This window comes from Neurospora tetraspora (assembly GCF_033439725.1).
Source record: "Neurospora tetraspora strain CBS 560.94 chromosome Unknown B0H65scaffold_8, whole genome shotgun sequence".
NCBI lineage: Eukaryota > Fungi > Ascomycota > Sordariomycetes > Sordariales > Sordariaceae > Neurospora > Neurospora tetraspora.
Window position 1 is genome coordinate 1,171,579 of NW_026944390.1, and position 15,414 is coordinate 1,186,992.

Consider the following 15,414-nt stretch of genomic DNA (forward strand, 5'->3'; position numbering starts at 1 on the left):
AGTACTACACTCCTTACACTGGGCATATGGGGCGCCAGTCCTACTGGTAGAGAACTGATCAAGCGGTTTGTACGTACGGCAGCCACTACAGTACGAAGTCTGGGAACTCCGAGGACGCCGAGAGGTACGTAAAGCTCTTCCACGTGCAGCTGGGCGGCCCCGAGGTGCAACGGCCGTAGTTGCCATAGAACGTTGGCGGGGAGGCATGGTTTTTGGGCGTTTGGCTGCCTTACTGGTTTTCTTAAAAATCTCGAGGTTTACAATGAGAGATTTGAAGGCACTAACAGATTCGTGCACTAAAGTCTTAAGCTAACAATTCTTTTTGGTACAAAAGCGGCTCGTGCACGAACATTTAGTTAGTGTGCAAGGTTTTTTATATGGGCCTGCACGCCATTTGCACTAACATACTAACCGGACTTTTTTTGGCCAACTGTGCTGTTAATATATTAGGATTAGGATTAGGACTAGGTGTCCGGGGGGGAGCTTCGCCCCCCTCCTTTCCTAAGTAAACGTTTAGCTGCCTTCCTAGTTGGCCTGTACGCCTACTACGTACCAGTAAACTTCAATACAATTTACAGCCTGGCTCGGCAGGTCAGACAGGTACTGGCAGGCAGGTAGCTGCACTATGACACATCAGATAACAGACGCGATTGCTTGATAGATAAGATAGTCCGGATTGGGAAGGCGGCAAAGGCAGGCAGTAAGGATGTAAATTCAGACTCGCGATGTTGACTTTCATGGGGCACGCACAGCTCTCTGTGTCGCAGCAGTAGTACTGCGGCCGCGGCGGGGAGCAGCCGTACGGGAGCCAGCAACGGCAGCAGTTTGTCTACGCGGCATACTGGGCAGTTACTGGGCTGGGGTTGGGAAACGCGATGCGATCGTGCGTACACTAACGAAATCAGAACGTTAAAGTGTTAAGCTAACAATTCTGTTGGCGGTAAAATTGGACCGTGCGCTATGATTTGGATAGTCTGAGAGCTTTTTTACGTGGGCATGCACGCCACTTGCACTAACACACTAACCGGTCATTTTTTGGCCAACTGTGCTATTAATATATTAGGATTAGATGAGTTGAGTGAGTGAGAGAGGAAAAGCGGAACACGGAGGACGAGGTCCGACGTGGTTTATATACAGGATGACTATGTATGGATCGTATCCACTTAGGCAGAAACGCCAAAGAATGGTGATGGCTTCAACACATCTATCTCACTTAGGCTAATCAGACCTGCCGTTCATTATACATTCCCATTCATAAGTAAGGAATGAAAATGAAAGAAGCACATACGGCCATAGATGGTGGAAAACTCAGGATCCCGTCCGGCTCTCCCATAGATAAGCCACCAATCGAACTCACTCACAACGACCACTTCTTTTGCTCCACTTCGACCACCTTAAGCACCACTCGCGATGTTAACCCGCCGTCAAATCCTACTTGACCAGTATGAAGGAGTAAAGTGCCTACTCTAAGTACCACGCCAACGAACTTTCCAGGGCTAGATTGTAGGGTGGATCGCAACTGACGGGCAACTCACAACCGACAGGTGACAGGGAAGACCCTGGGAAGGAAGCGGTAACTGTACCCGACGGTTGGACTGAAACAACCACAGCACCCGACATCGATCAGTGATCACATCAATTCATACCTACATCCAACACCACACCATGACGGGCCCCAGTTCCTTCCATTTTTAAACTCCTGCCGATGGGCTGCGATTAAGCTAAAGTGGAAGCCAAGTACCTCGTCAAAACTTTTCAAGTCGATGTATTCTTTGAAGTATGTTACAAATTAAAACACTAAAAATTGGTCATTACTACCAGGTGATTACCCGCTAGAAAAAAATATCGTCCCCTTTAGCTTCCTGGTACATACACTCCAACCAATTTCCCCGGGTCCCCCTCTGGAAACTAAATGGCCCTCTCCCGCGCCTTCCATGTCTTTCTTTCTTTCTCCTTTTCAAATTTCACCCCATCCACCTCCACCTCCACCTCCACCTTCGAAAAAGCCAGGCTTCAACCTCAAACTCTATCAAAGGACAGCAACGCAAGCATAAGTATTCGCCCAAAGCCCCGTGCACGCGGTGCCCCCGACGGCCGGGTTCCACTTCACAAAGTTGGCCAGCGTGATCTTGTACTTGGCCACGATGGTCTCGCAGGTCTGGCCCGAGCTGACAAAGTGGAAGGGAAGGTCTTGCAGCTGGTGGTCATGCCGGACTGGATGGGCGTGGGCGTGGCGATGCCGTTGCCGGTTTTTGTCGTTGTAGTGGCCGCCTTGGTGGTTGTGGTGGTGGTGGGGGTGTGGCCGACGATGGAGATGCAGATGTACTGTTGTTATTTTGGGGGTAAAGGTTAGTGATCTCTATTGTTTATGTAGAGGTACCTGAAGCTGACGAGTGACGACAAACAAAAAAAGGAAAGGAAAGGAAACCAGAAAAAAAAAAAGAAAAAAAAAGAATATGAACTCACGTAATCGAGCCACAAACTGGTGCACCCGCTCCCAACCGACGGGTTCCACGAGATGATCTGCGCACTCGAGATGCCGCTCTTGGCCGCGATCACGTCGCACGTGTCGCCCGAGTTGACCTTGTAGAAGCTGTCGCAGTTGGCCACCATGTTGGGCTGGATCGGGGTCGGGGTGGCGATGCCGTTTCCAGCGGTCGTAGTAGTGGTGGCAATGGTGGTGATGATAGTAGGCTCATGGCCGATGATGGACACGCAGGCATAGGCGTTGGCCCACAGACCGGTGCATGCCGAGCCCGCGCTCGGGTTCCATGCTAGGAATTGGGCGAGCGTGATGCCGTGGGACTGGGTGATGGCGTCGCACGTGTCGCCGGCCTTGACCAGGTAGAACTTGTCGCAGTTGGAGACGATGAAGGGCTGGGCCGGAGAGGGCGTCGTGATTCCGTTGGAGGGAATGGTGGTGGTTGGGGGCTGCGTGGTGGTGGTGGTGCTGGTTTTGAGGGTTGTAGTGGTGGAGGTGGTAGTCACGGCCGCTTTGGTGGTTGTGGTTGACGAGGACGTCGAGGTGGTGGTAGAATGGACGTCGAGACGGTGGTGGAGGTGGACGACGTCAAACTGGTTGAGGATGAAGTCGTGGTCGTCGTGGTTGTGAGGGGGGCCGGGGCAGGCTCGTTGTAAGCCTCCACGCAGTAGGATTTCCCAACAACCAGGTTTCCACAGTCAGCTGTGATGGACGGGTTCTGTTTTAGCGGCTTAGTTAGGACCGTGTTTCTGACTCGGATGGAAATATTTGGAGGGCCTTACCCAGCGGCGGAACTCCTCAAGAGTGATGTAGTTGTCGTCGAGTAGCGTGGGACATGAGATGTCCGACGTTACATCAACCCACCCAGTGCAGTATTGAGAGGCGTTGCTATCATATGGCAGCAACGGCGAGGGACCATCCCGAGCAAAGATGGGGCTTGCTCCCACAACAGCGGCCTCGATGAGGCTGCCAATAACAAGCAGATCGGATGCAGAAGACAACATTGTTGCAAAGGGTGGAAGCGGCGCCGGTTGTAGGTGGTAAAGTTGCTCAGATGGACCCTACAGTACTTCTAAACTCCAGCGAGGCGGGAGCGTGATCCTATTAAGTACCTCTACCGCCTCCTCCGAACAAAACGGTGCATCTAGAGGTATGATCTTTTCGCAGAGGTACTATCACAACTCCCATCGCCACATGGCTTCACCTTGATTCAACCCGCAAAGTGTTCACTTGCGGCAAACGCCGCATAGTTACATTGAAGCCATCTTCCCTCATCATCAGAAGCCTGGTTCAAGATACCTCTGATGTCCGACTCCAGCGACGATTACTGACTAGACGGCCCAGACCCCGGTTTAGACTTCTGAAAATAGCAAGTGTCGTATTCCAGCCAAAGAACTTACCATGGTACCATGGTGAGGAATTCTTTTTTTCTATTCTTTTCAAAATGTACCTTGCATAACCTAGGGACCTAGTTCCATGTGCTGAGTGACAGCCGTTAGCGTCCCCGATCCCAGGGAACCTCGGGACGGGTGGATTTACCCTTTTGGGCTTAGGGGGTCTCTTTCCTTTCTTTTCTTCCCCAGGCGCTATGGTATGCAGGGGTAATCATGGATCGATGCCTCTAACGAGCTTGCAGGGTTACTTAGCCCAAGTCTTTTGGCACCTGGACGATCGTCTAACCAATAGTGCTTACCTTCCATACCTAATTCGTCTAGAATATCCTCCGGCAGGTACCCTGGTGGTTGTTTCCACGCTGTTGCCTGATCTCCTCGGTACGCACTTAGAGCACTTCGCAGGGCATCTGTCAGACTAGTACCACCGGTACCGCCCGCGCTCATCGGAATGCTGCTACCAGGTGCCGGAATCCGGGCCTTTGTTGAGGTACTACATGCGTCCACCTAGAGGTCGGCTCTTCTTTTTCCTTGGGCATTTGCTTGATTTGTTTTCTAGGCCTATACACTCCAACCCTGGATAGTTTGTTAGCTTGGTACTCGCAGAGTGCTCTTTGTGGCCCGTCAGCCGATGTATGCGCTAACAAACTCTTTAAGGGCTGGACTGATAGTACGCTAGGTAGGTAAGCTTCAATGCAAGTCGAGCTGGGGTGAAATCGCAACAACAGAATGACAGAAGAGTTATTGGATTGGAGCTATTATGAAGAGGTGGCTTTCTTGTGCCAGTTCGCTGCACATTGGAGAAGCCCTAGGGTGCGATCCGTCAAAAACTGTTTTTTTTTTTTTTTCTCTTCTAAAAGAGGTACATGTTCAGATCCAGTCCATCAAGACAAGAAAACAGAAAAGTAACTCATTACTAAGGTATCCGCATGTGATTTAGTACAGGTAAAGGCACATATGTATCCTTCAGAACAAAGCCATGTTTTTCATGGCCCCGGAACTAAAGGTAGCACCCGAAACGGTACCAGAGGTAGTAGTGCTGCTGCTGCTGCTGCTGCTGCTGCTGGTAGTGTCGAAGGTGGGCGGCGCTTCATTCGCCAGGGCCTCAAAGATGTTGAGAAGTCCCTTTCCGCCACAGAAGGAGTTCTTATCGCCGGTGCAAGGGACGTTGCAATCGGTCTGGTTGCTCGTCCACTCTCCGCCGACGTAGCTGCCGCACCAGCACTGGTTGCCCTCCTGCAGGCCGGCAAAGGTGTAAGCGCGGCGGTAGCAACTGTTTTTGCATTTGGGGATGGTCAGAGAGGCATCTCCTGCGGCCGGGCTCATGTTCTGCTCGAGAACGTGGAGCTTGGGGTCCTCGACGTAGCAGCCCCTGGCGGCCCAAGAGGTGGGAGAGGGGCCCAGGGTGAATGCGCTGGTGGTGGTGGTGGTGGCCGTGGCCGTGGAGGATGAGCTTGTCGTCGTCAGTTTGCCCGTGTCGTTGAGTCTTTCTAGGGTGACGATGCAGTACGAAGTCTCGTCGTACCACGGCTGGCAGTCGAGTCCGACTGAAGGGTTCCATTTGTGGAACTCCTCGGGCGTGATGCCATAGTAATCCCGCACCGCCTTACAGGAGCTATCGCCAATGTACGGCTCGGGCTCGTCGATGAGGTTGTTGTGCCATTCGACGCAGTCTTTGGCGGTGTCTGGATCGTACTCCATCCACGGCGTCGGGCTAGACGCAGCCTGGCGTGCGATAGACAAAAGGGAGAATAGGATGAAGGTCTTCATCTTGAAAGCTGCGGTGCACTGGTGGCCGTGCGCAAGACGAGTAGGTAGGGTAGAGCTAAGGAAGCAAGTTGGCGAGGAGATGGCCACAGGGAGGAGAAAGGAATGAGAAGGAAGGACTCAAAGGAGTTAAAGGAGGTATCTTCAAGGAGCATTAATGGGCACGTCGTGATATCAAAACTCGACTCGTGTGGTTGAGAGGTCACCCATAACTAACACGCAACCCAAGTGCCTCCACCGATTGGGAGTCTGGAGAACCAGGAACGATAAGGAGAGCGGAAAAGCCGAAAAGGGGATACTTTAGGCTTGGCACAAATCAATCCAGCACATTTACCTGCCTCTTTTCCGGTCGTTGCAATCCAGAGCGAAAAGTTGAGTGTCAGCCGAGTCATCTGAAATTGCAAGTACGACGATGACGATACTTGAAGATACTTCCTGGGGTTGGTTTGGTGCCCGTACCTGGTAGGCTGCAGAGGCTGTAAGCCCGCTTGGGGCGTTTTGCTGCCGCAGAAGGGTTGCGGGGCCGCCCGCAGTCGGATGAACCCAACCGCAGATCCTCCACTGCACAGTTGTGGGGTACGTACCTCTAGTGTAGTGGGACAGTCGCTGACTGTAAGCACTACCTAAGTCTAGGCACCAGGGGTCCACCCAAGTTTATCTCGACGACCACTGCAGACTTGCCGTTTCAACCGGGCCTCATAAGGCAGGCACGCTCACTGCAACAGTGCAAACTACAACTCCGGCTAGGAGCGGCGGCGCGCTCAGAAGAATGGAACGTGACAGTCAGGTGGGCGACAATCCTTCACCGATACCTTATTATCTCGGCTGAAAATCCTTCACGTTTTAGACCAAGCCTAGACTCTAGTTACGTCACATCGGACTTCGAAGGGGTTGCCTCTAATTAATGAGATAGGGGACCCTACCATAGGGACTTACTAGATCAGGTAGACCTACCGGACTCTGCCGACCCAGGCTACCTATCTGCCTGCCTGCTTCACCTTTACATCCTGGCCTGCTGGCCTCATCACCATCACACTCCGTTACCACCTAGGGCAAACCCAAACCAGAAGACAGAAACAACCATCTCAGAACCCTTCATCGTCTCAGTCGTCGCCACCAACGGCAAATTACTTTTTTGCTATTTACCTTCTCGATTCAGCAACAGAGTCCGCCTGTGTCGCCAACCATCCTCATCCTTGACTCACCTTCTTTGACGGCAAGCCTCGGATTCCGGCAGCCCACACCCGGCCTCAGCACACCATGACAGCTTTCCATCCTTTTCCCCGTCTCCCATGGGAAGTCCGAGCTCGGATATGGGAGCTGACCGTCGAGCCTCGAACGGTCGAGGTCAATATCGAATACGAAAACACGACAGTCACCGATGACATGACAGCCAGATACAACTTGGCTCCACATACGTCTAGCCGGATTTCTGTCCTCCGTTTGCGGTCATCCACTGCAGTGCCTGCGCCTCTGCAAGCCTGTCGAGAAGCGCGGATCCACCTCACGGAAGATGGTGGCTTGGGGTACTACAGGAAGGCCTTCCACCAACTGCCAGCTGCAACGAACTACGGGAAAGAGATGCCGCTGCAGCCCGAACTCCGGCTGGAGCTCGGCCTCGGCCTAGAGCCGCGCTACGTCTGGGTGAATTTCGAGATGGACATGATCTCCATCGGCCAGAGTCTCTTTACGCTCTTTGCACCGTATTACCAGGACATCAAGCGGCTCAAGTTTGCGCGCGAACGCGACGAAGGCTTTTACCACTTCGAATCCAAGGAGCTGCGAAACTTTGCCAATGTCCGAGAGGTCCACGTGGTCTGTCTGGACGGTTTAGACTGCTGGGATGGAGCGGAGGACACCGGTTTCCCTTGCAGCATGGAAAATGTCTTGCTGGTCGATGGGGAAACTGGCAAGACGGAGACATCCTTCGAGATTAATGCCAGATGGGACGAGATACGGGCTGTGAACTTTAGAAAGGAGGGAGGGCGCATCAACCCTGACACTGATGCGCCTTTGGTACCGTGGCTTCCACCAGGGTGGTTTGAGGGACAGGAGGAGTGGGATGATTACTACGGCAATTGGTGAGGGTTTGAGAATCCGCACTCTACTCCCAGACGGTTGGCGAGGAGTTGGGGGCAAGGGCCGACGGCTAAATTTGGATTTGGACCGGTCTTTCCTTTTCTGTACTACCTCTAGGCACCTACCCGAACTAGAGGTACCCAAAAGCTCCTTCCCCATAGACCTTAACTTTTTCACCCCCTAGTCCAAAACTACCAAGTCCGTCACCAATAGTGAAATTTTGAAGTTGGAAGAGGTTAGATATTGGACTTTGGACTTCGAATTTGAACTCACTTTCCTTTTGCCCTCCCTTTCCCTCTCTTTCCGCTCTTCGCTTTAATTGTCCCATCCTAGACCAGGACCTACTGCTCTCAAGACAGTGTATTTTTAATACCTCACTGGCCTCTAACGGTCATGCTAAATTGAACAGGTAGTTATTTTCTTAGTCACGGTTCAGAGTGTATTGCCACCATTCAACTATTTTACCGTGATATAAACACACCCTGCAAGCCCCATTAATGTATTCGATGTAAATACAAACAGTCCTTGAAAATGACCGCACGTCCGCCCGAATTGTCCAACCCCCCCCTAAGTACATTTGGCAAGATCGGCCTGCACCTGCTTGTACGTATTGACAACCTCACCATGATCATAGGCCTTTTTCTCGTCGCTAATTTTAGAGTTCTTTGCGTTTGTACCGTACATCCTGTCGTAATAATCCGATATCTGCTTGGAGAGAGTAGGGTTACCGCTGGCTCGGAGTTTCGTCTCCTCCCAATCCACTGAATACCAGTGCTCAGGTGGAACTTTCGTACTGAGCGGATCAACGCCCAAGTCTCTCTTTACCACGTTGCTGGCTCCCAGCTCCTTTTCCGCCGCCGGCACGGCAAACTTGCCATGGTCTCCCGCACGGGCAGTAAGGATTTTCTCCGTGATGGCGTCAAAGTCGTCGAATCGGTTCTTATTCGCGGCGGTCTTCTTCGACTGCGCGGTCTTGGTGACTGCATCTCCGAGCTTCTTGATGTAGTCGTTGAATTCCTCGCCTGCGCCCTTGAGGGCGGTGTGGCCCGGAAAGTTAAAGACGCTGCCGTAAGCGTTCTTATACTTTGTTTTATCCGTATACCTGGAAAGGCATTGCTTGGCAGTTTCTTCGACATTCATCGTTTTACCATCGGCGTTTTTGACTTCCCAGTCGGTCTTTTTGCCGTCGGTTTTTCCGGTGCTAACGACGAGGTCACCAAACTGGCAACGTGTTTCGCCCTTTCTCTTCGGGTTGCACGCCTCCCATTCGTTGTTCTTGCACACGTGGCTGGAGTAATCCCACTTTTTGCACTTGTAGCCGACTGTCCGGTCGGCCTCGTCGTTGAGCTCATCGATCAAGTAGGCCTGATAGAGCCAGATGCGTTCGAGACAACCTGCATAGCCTCCAGCCCAGACGGCCACGATGAGGTACGAGAGCGTGAGGAAGAGAGGGACCCTCATGACTGGTGCAGTCGGTGGAGGCGGTACAGTTGTGGTCTACAAGTCTGTTAGTGTGGGACTCGGCAGCATGAAAGTCTGCAAAATGGTGCTCGGTGTCTTGGTACCTACCTTTGATCCGACTTTCTGTTCTGGTGCGAGTGAAGCAGTGATGGGCTGCACAGGACGGCTGACAGGGACAAGGCGAAAAGAATGTGTGAGTCTGAGAGGGAAGGGGGACACAGGAAGCTCATAAGACAGAACAAACGATGGATAGTAGAGGTACCTAAAAACTCGTAGACTTTGCTTGGTCTCGGAACACTGTCAAGATTTCCGGCTTCAAGTGTCAAGGACGAAAGCGTGGTTGTGTTGTATCCTACTCTCTTCAGTGTTCAGACCCTTTCTGGATAATTGTCCGCTCCATCTCCTCTTCTCTCGGTTGTATCGCCAAGGGTAAGCGGAAGCTATTGAATTGAGCCGGAGAACTAGAACTTGTCAGCGTAGTATTGTTTCTCCATTGCCTAATGTAACCACGACTGTACTTTTGTGTACAAAGTTGCGGTGCCTAGAGGTACCTTGCAGGAAGGAGGGAGACTACCATACCCTAGTCTAAATCGATGGAGGTCTGAAAGGGACTTGTGTTGGACTGTTGGTAGGATCGCGCCGACTCATGAACTGACGGCGATGCCGAGGCCACTCCGTGTCGTACTGAATTGTTGGTACACCCTTGGCCTTTGGCTATTCATGTTGCCTGACGCTCGAAGCTCGAGTCCGTGAACTTATTAGCCAGCTTCACCAGTCGAGATTGTGCTTCAGAGGTCTACTCAGATCAATCAATCCCATCACAACGGGAGTCAGGCACACCTGTACTCATCCTCTTTCACCTGCTTCCTATCTCTTTACCTCCCACTTCGTCTTCCTCTGGCGCAGAGGGCTCTCGATCTTCCTCCTGAGAGCCTGCTTACGCAGCATCCCGCCGCCATGAAGACATCACTGCTCCCCTTCCTTCCCTGTACTTTGCTAGCTGCTGGGACTTTGGCCTCCCTTTCCGACGTCGGGATCCAGAGCCGAGCTGTCGACGACAGCGTAGACGATCTCGATGAGTGGCTGACATCAACCAAGAGAGTGTCTCCAGAGGCGCTCCGGCCATGCCCTGTATCTTGCAGCGCGACGGGGAACAGTTCCTCGACGGATGGATGGTTTCTGTTCCCTGATCCCACCAAGCTGGCGCTATGCAACGAGACCATGATCCTCAACATGGTCGTGCAGACCGAAAGCGGGGATAACAAAGCTTCGCAGCCCGTCGTCAGGGCCTGCACGGCCGACTACGAGTCGAGAGTGAAGCTCGCGTTCGTGCCGGATGACGAGAAGGCGTCTCTCTGCACAACCGCCAACCGAGTGCTGGAGGAAGCTTCCGTGTACATGCACCACCCACAAGTGGGCGATGACGACGGCTTCTCGGTCAGCCACGCCGTGACTGCGGGGCGTCAGATGGTCAACCGCCTCGCACAGCAAGAGCCTTCGTGCACACGCAATGCCATGGAGTTTGGCTATTTCCAGTCGTCGGCGATTGGCATCTTTGCGGGAGCCGAGGTGCACCAGCACGGGGTCAGCTCGGTCGTCCTTCGGAAGCTGCTGGAGTACGCACAAGAAAAGGGCGTCTCCAAGACGACTGTGGTCCAACTCTGCGGAGCGGATGAACGCGGCGCCGACTACAGCATTGGCGTCGTTGCGACAAGTGCCAAGAACCTCGGTTTCGTGCAAGAGGCCGTCAAAGCATGGGCCAACGGCGGATGCGTCTCGCAGGCCGATGCAGGCGAGGACTGGATCAAAGTCACCCTTCGTGTCCCCGCCCCAGTCGACACCATCATTCCTTCCTCCTCTTCTCCCACAACAAACACAAACGGCACGCACGGATCCAGCAACTTCACCACTGGTGCAAGATCCCGCCTTGCCATCAGGGCCGACTGCACCACCACCACCGTCCAGTCCGGCGATGGCTGCTGGGCCGTGGCCAACAGGTGCGGGATAACCCAAGCCAATCTGGAAAAGTACAACCGAGCCAACCTCTGCACCACTCTAGTCAAGGATGAAAAGGTGTGCTGCAGCAGCGGCACTCTACCCAGCACTCTGCCCGCCGGGAACTCGGACGGCACGTGCAAAACAAGATCGGTCATCAGCGGCGATGACTGCGGCTCGCTCGCTTCCAAGTGCGGCATCAGCGCGGCCGACTTCATGAAGGTCAACACCAAGACCAATCTCTGCGCGACCCTGGCGGTGGGCCAACAGGTCTGCTGCACCAATGGCAAGATGCCCGACCTGAAGCCCAAACCCGATGCCAACGGGAACTGCGCCACCTACACCACCCAGAAGGATGACAGTTGCTCCGTCATCGCCGCTGCCCGCGACCTGAACGTGACAGACCTCGAGACCTTCAACAAGAACACCTGGGGCTGGAACGGCTGCAAGTTACTCTTTCCCGACTTCAAGATGTGTGTGAGCACGGGAAGCCCGCCCATGCCTGCCCCAGTTGCCAATGCTGTTTGCGGGCCAACGGTAAGAATCGCCCTGCCTGATCTCATCCTTGAACCTGCCCTTGAGAGTTGAGGACCATACCTCCCGTCTAGATGAACCTGGCTAACGCGACGACTGCTTTTGTTTCCAATAGGTACCTGGCACAGCCCAGCCATCGGCAGGAACCAACCTGACTACGCTCAATCCATGTCCCCTGAATGTGTGCTGCAACATCTGGGGACAATGCGGCATGACGGACGACTTTTGCGTCGTCTCCAAGTCGGAAACAGGTGCTCCTGGAACTTCGGCTCCCGGGAAAAACGGATGTATCAGCAACTGCGGCAGGGATATCATCAGAGGATCCGCCCCGGCGAGCAAGATCAAAGTCGCCTACTACGAATCCTGGAATTTTGGCCGCGAGTGCTTGAACATGATGGTGGACCAGATCGATACAAGCGCATACACCCACATCCACTTTGCCTTTGCAACCATCACCAGTGACTTCAAGGTCGACATCGGTGACGACAAGGCCAAGGAGCAATTTGAAATCTTCAAGAAGATGTCTGGCATCAAGAAAATCATCTCTTTTGGTGGCTGGGACTTCAGTGCCTTGCCCGGAACCTTTTCGATTCTTCGCAACGCTGTCCTGCCTGCGAACCGCGAGACCTTCAAGAACAACATCGTTGCCTTTGTCCAAGAGCACGGGCTCGATGGAGTCGATCTCGATTGGGAGTATCCTGGTGTAAGTACCCCGACCACCCCTTCTTTGGTCCCCATCGCTTTCCGTCTACCTACAAGGTACCTACAAGGTAGAGGTACCTAGGCACTTGCCCGAGTTGTTAGGACCTAGGACTCACATAGACTTTCTTTTTCTCTTTTAGGCGCCCGATATTCCAGATATTCCTAGCGATGACCCTCAAAACGGTTTGAACTACTACAGGCTTCTTTCCAGCCTCAAATCAACTCTCGGTTCTTCAAAGACGGTCTCGTTCGCGGCCCCGGCATCCTTCTGGTATCTCAAGGCGTTTCCCGTCAAAAACATGGCCAAGGACCTCGACTACATCATCTATATGACGTACGACTTGCACGGCCAGTGGGACTATGGTAACAAATGGACTTCCCCCGGATGCGAGACTGGCAACTGTCTGAGATCCCACGTCAACGAGACTGAGACCAAGGATGCTCTATCCATGATCACCAAAGCCGGCGCGCCATCCAACAAAGTTGTCGTCGGTGTGGCCAGCTATGGTCGGTCGTTCAAGATGGCCCAGGCCGGCTGTGATTCCGAGTCGTGCCTATTCACAGGCTCCCCTCGCGATTCCAACGCTGCCAAGGGACGTTGCACGGCCACTGGGGGCTATATCTCCAACGCCGAGATTAATGAGATTATTGCCACGGGCAATGTCAACAGGCAGTGGAAAAAGGAAGGATCCAACATGATGGTTTACAACGACACCGAGTGGGTTGCATGGATGGACGATGACACAAAGGCGGCTCGGGCCGCGTTTTACGACTCATACAACTTTGCCGGCACCACCGACTGGGCCGTAGACCTGCAAGAATTTGTCGAGTAAGTCTTTTCCCTCTACTCTCTGTCTCCTCGGCTTTGCCTCGTCATCTTCCTTTATTCCCAAGCACCTCTGTTGACAACTTGCAGTGATAGCAGTATCGTGGATGACGTTCAGGAGGCGTACATTGACCCAAATTACTGGTCTCGCTGCACCGGCACATACACCACCCTAGACCAACTCGAAAGCCACAAGGACTCGATCCCTCACCACTGCATGGACAAATATATCGTTGATGTCCAAGTTGCGGTCATGGAGGGAGCGCTGAACAAGTACAAGGACCTAATCGACAAGGGCTACGACAAGAAGTTTTCCATCTATGAGAACTATGTCAAGGCTCAGATCCCGGACCAGATCAACAACTTTATGGCCAGCGAAAAGGTGGACAAGTACTTCAAGTGCAAGGAGTACAAGTACGTGACATGCTGCGGGTCATGCAGATACGCCTGCGTCTGCGAAAATGGCTGCACAAAGAGCGGTTATCAGCTCCGTGACATGGACAAGTGTCCCAAGTTCGAGACTACTGTCGTTGGTTTTGGAGGCACTGAGATCCCCAACGCCACCTTCACTCTCACCGACTCCAAGGGCTTCTACGAAGACATAAGCAAAACGTGGGGCATTGAAGAGTCGTGGATTACCTTCGACAGGCGCCACATGCGGACCAACAACGGGTGCCAGTACGCCGGGGAGAAGGTGCTTGAGTGCATCGACAAGAATGACGATTGGTGGTACAATTACCCTCAACCCTCGGACAAGGTCGAGATCTACAACCCCAAGAACGTGGTTGGCGACTCATACCCCAAAGCCAAGGACATGCTGAACCGGTTCAAGGTCGTGAAAGAGTTTAGCTACTACGACGAGTTATTCCAGGTCTCGGACGTGGTCGACGCCACGTCGCTGCCTGCCTTCACGACCGCCGAGGGCGTGGAGAGCATGGGCAAGATTGTCGAAAAGGCGGACGAGATCAAGAAAAAGGAGCGCGAGTCCTTCATCCTCAATTTCCTCATGGGCCTGCTCTTCTGGATCCCGGTGGTGGGCGAGCTCGTCGGTCCCGAGCTGGCGGCCATCGGTAACGTGCTTCGCTTAATCGGCGCGGTGGGAGACGCGGCCATGACTATCTATGACGTTGTTCAGAATCCGAAGAATGCGTTCGGGGCTATCTTCGGTCTCCTGGCGGGCGCCGGGGTCGGGCGTAAGGGTTTCAAGGACGCGGCCGGAAAGAGGCGTGACCTGACAGGCACCAAGGAGTTCAACGCGCTGGGAAATGTAAAGACGCAGCTGGATAGGATTGAGGTCATTCGAAGTGTGTGCCGGCGTTAAAAGTGGTCTGGGTATGTATGTACGATATTATCAGCCAAGGATACCTCTACCTTCACTCTTTGGTTAGGTACCTACCGCTTTTTTTCATTCAACCGGGTTTTATCCTTCCCTCTTACAGTCTAGTGCAATCGGGGAGAGCTAGGCCTACTATAGTCTAGGACACTTGCGCTGTTTTGTGTGTGTGTGTGTGTGTGTATATTTTACGTCTACTTCCGCCTCCCTAAGGGCATGAGACGTGCCACAGCGGTAGAATCTAACGTACATGTCCTCCGTAAGCGCTAAAACCTGCCAAGGACCTGCTAGAATCCATCAATCCGAGGGCAAATCACGACGTACTGTCGTTCTGTCGAGTGCTGCCCATTGCGTCAAACGCGGGCCAACACGAAGCAACTAAATACAGAGGCTCATTAGAGCTTAACTATCCGGTTGAAAGCCAAAAACAAAACCAACTCAAAACTAGCAAAACCAAACAAAACCAAACAAACAAAGGAAACTAATTTTGCAGAGCCAAGTTCCTGCGCCTCATACGACGGACGTAGTAATCCAAATCCGCTGTCACCATCTGGATCTCGTGATCCGGCCCGATTTCAAGACCTTCCTGTCGTAGAAAGGGAGTCAAATTGTCAGCTGTGCCGCCATTGCTAACGTGCTTCTGCCAGAGTGTCTGATGCCATGCCTTCCTTGGGCACGTCCAAGTGAAGAAGTGTGAGGGGTGTATTCTAGCCATATACAATCGCCAGGATATCCCCAAAGCCCAATCGATGGATTTCTGATCGTCTATATAGCAAGGCATCACTGCGTATGCCTTTCTGCACACCTGCGCTGTTGTGCCATCCGCCTGAGCCGCTGCGAGTAC

At 53.0% G+C, this 15,414-nt stretch overlaps 5 protein-coding genes across 5 annotated transcripts; 2 read left to right on the forward strand and 3 right to left on the reverse strand.

The window, feature by feature from the left end:
• Window positions 1-2,029: 2,029 nt before the first annotated feature.
• B0H65DRAFT_512022 (uncharacterized protein) lies at window positions 2,030-3,486 on the reverse strand (the record flags this gene model as incomplete). The annotated part of the gene is made up of 5 exons (XM_062828539.1): window positions 2,030-2,168; window positions 2,216-2,325; window positions 2,392-2,993; window positions 3,077-3,200; window positions 3,265-3,486. The coding sequence occupies 5 exons, from the start codon at window positions 3,484-3,486 to the stop codon at window positions 2,030-2,032; spliced, it is 1,197 nt and encodes a 398-aa protein (XP_062677581.1).
• Window positions 3,487-4,594: 1,108 nt separating this feature from the next.
• Window positions 4,595-6,072, reverse strand: B0H65DRAFT_477881 (uncharacterized protein). The gene has a single exon (XM_062827456.1). It carries the CDS (start codon window positions 5,641-5,643, stop codon window positions 4,840-4,842), a length of 804 nt encoding a protein of 267 aa, XP_062677582.1. The 5' UTR covers window positions 5,644-6,072; the 3' UTR covers window positions 4,595-4,839.
• Window positions 6,073-6,900: 828 nt separating this feature from the next.
• B0H65DRAFT_512024 (uncharacterized protein) lies at window positions 6,901-8,038 on the forward strand (the record flags this gene model as incomplete). The annotated part of the gene is made up of 2 exons (XM_062828540.1): window positions 6,901-7,455; window positions 7,904-8,038. 2 exons carry the CDS (start codon window positions 6,901-6,903, stop codon window positions 8,036-8,038), a joined length of 690 nt encoding a protein of 229 aa, XP_062677583.1.
• Window positions 8,039-8,286: 248 nt separating this feature from the next.
• On the reverse strand, window positions 8,287-9,180 carry B0H65DRAFT_434405 (uncharacterized protein; the record flags this gene model as incomplete). Its single annotated transcript, XM_062825128.1, has 2 exons — window positions 8,287-8,469; window positions 8,545-9,180. The coding sequence occupies 2 exons, from the start codon at window positions 9,178-9,180 to the stop codon at window positions 8,287-8,289; spliced, it is 819 nt and encodes a 272-aa protein (XP_062677584.1).
• Window positions 9,181-10,137: 957 nt separating this feature from the next.
• B0H65DRAFT_435011 (putative glycosyl hydrolase, family 18) lies at window positions 10,138-14,558 on the forward strand (the record flags this gene model as incomplete). The annotated part of the gene is made up of 4 exons (XM_062825173.1): window positions 10,138-11,712; window positions 11,825-12,412; window positions 12,552-13,240; window positions 13,328-14,558. The coding sequence occupies 4 exons, from the start codon at window positions 10,138-10,140 to the stop codon at window positions 14,556-14,558; spliced, it is 4,083 nt and encodes a 1,360-aa protein (XP_062677585.1).
• Between the last annotated feature and the right edge of the window lie 856 nt (window positions 14,559-15,414).

Coding starts and splice junctions, on each gene's coding strand:
- B0H65DRAFT_477881 (XM_062827456.1), bottom strand. CDS start 5,643: ATGAAGACCTTCATCCTATTCTCCCTTTTGTCTATCGCACGCCAGGCT.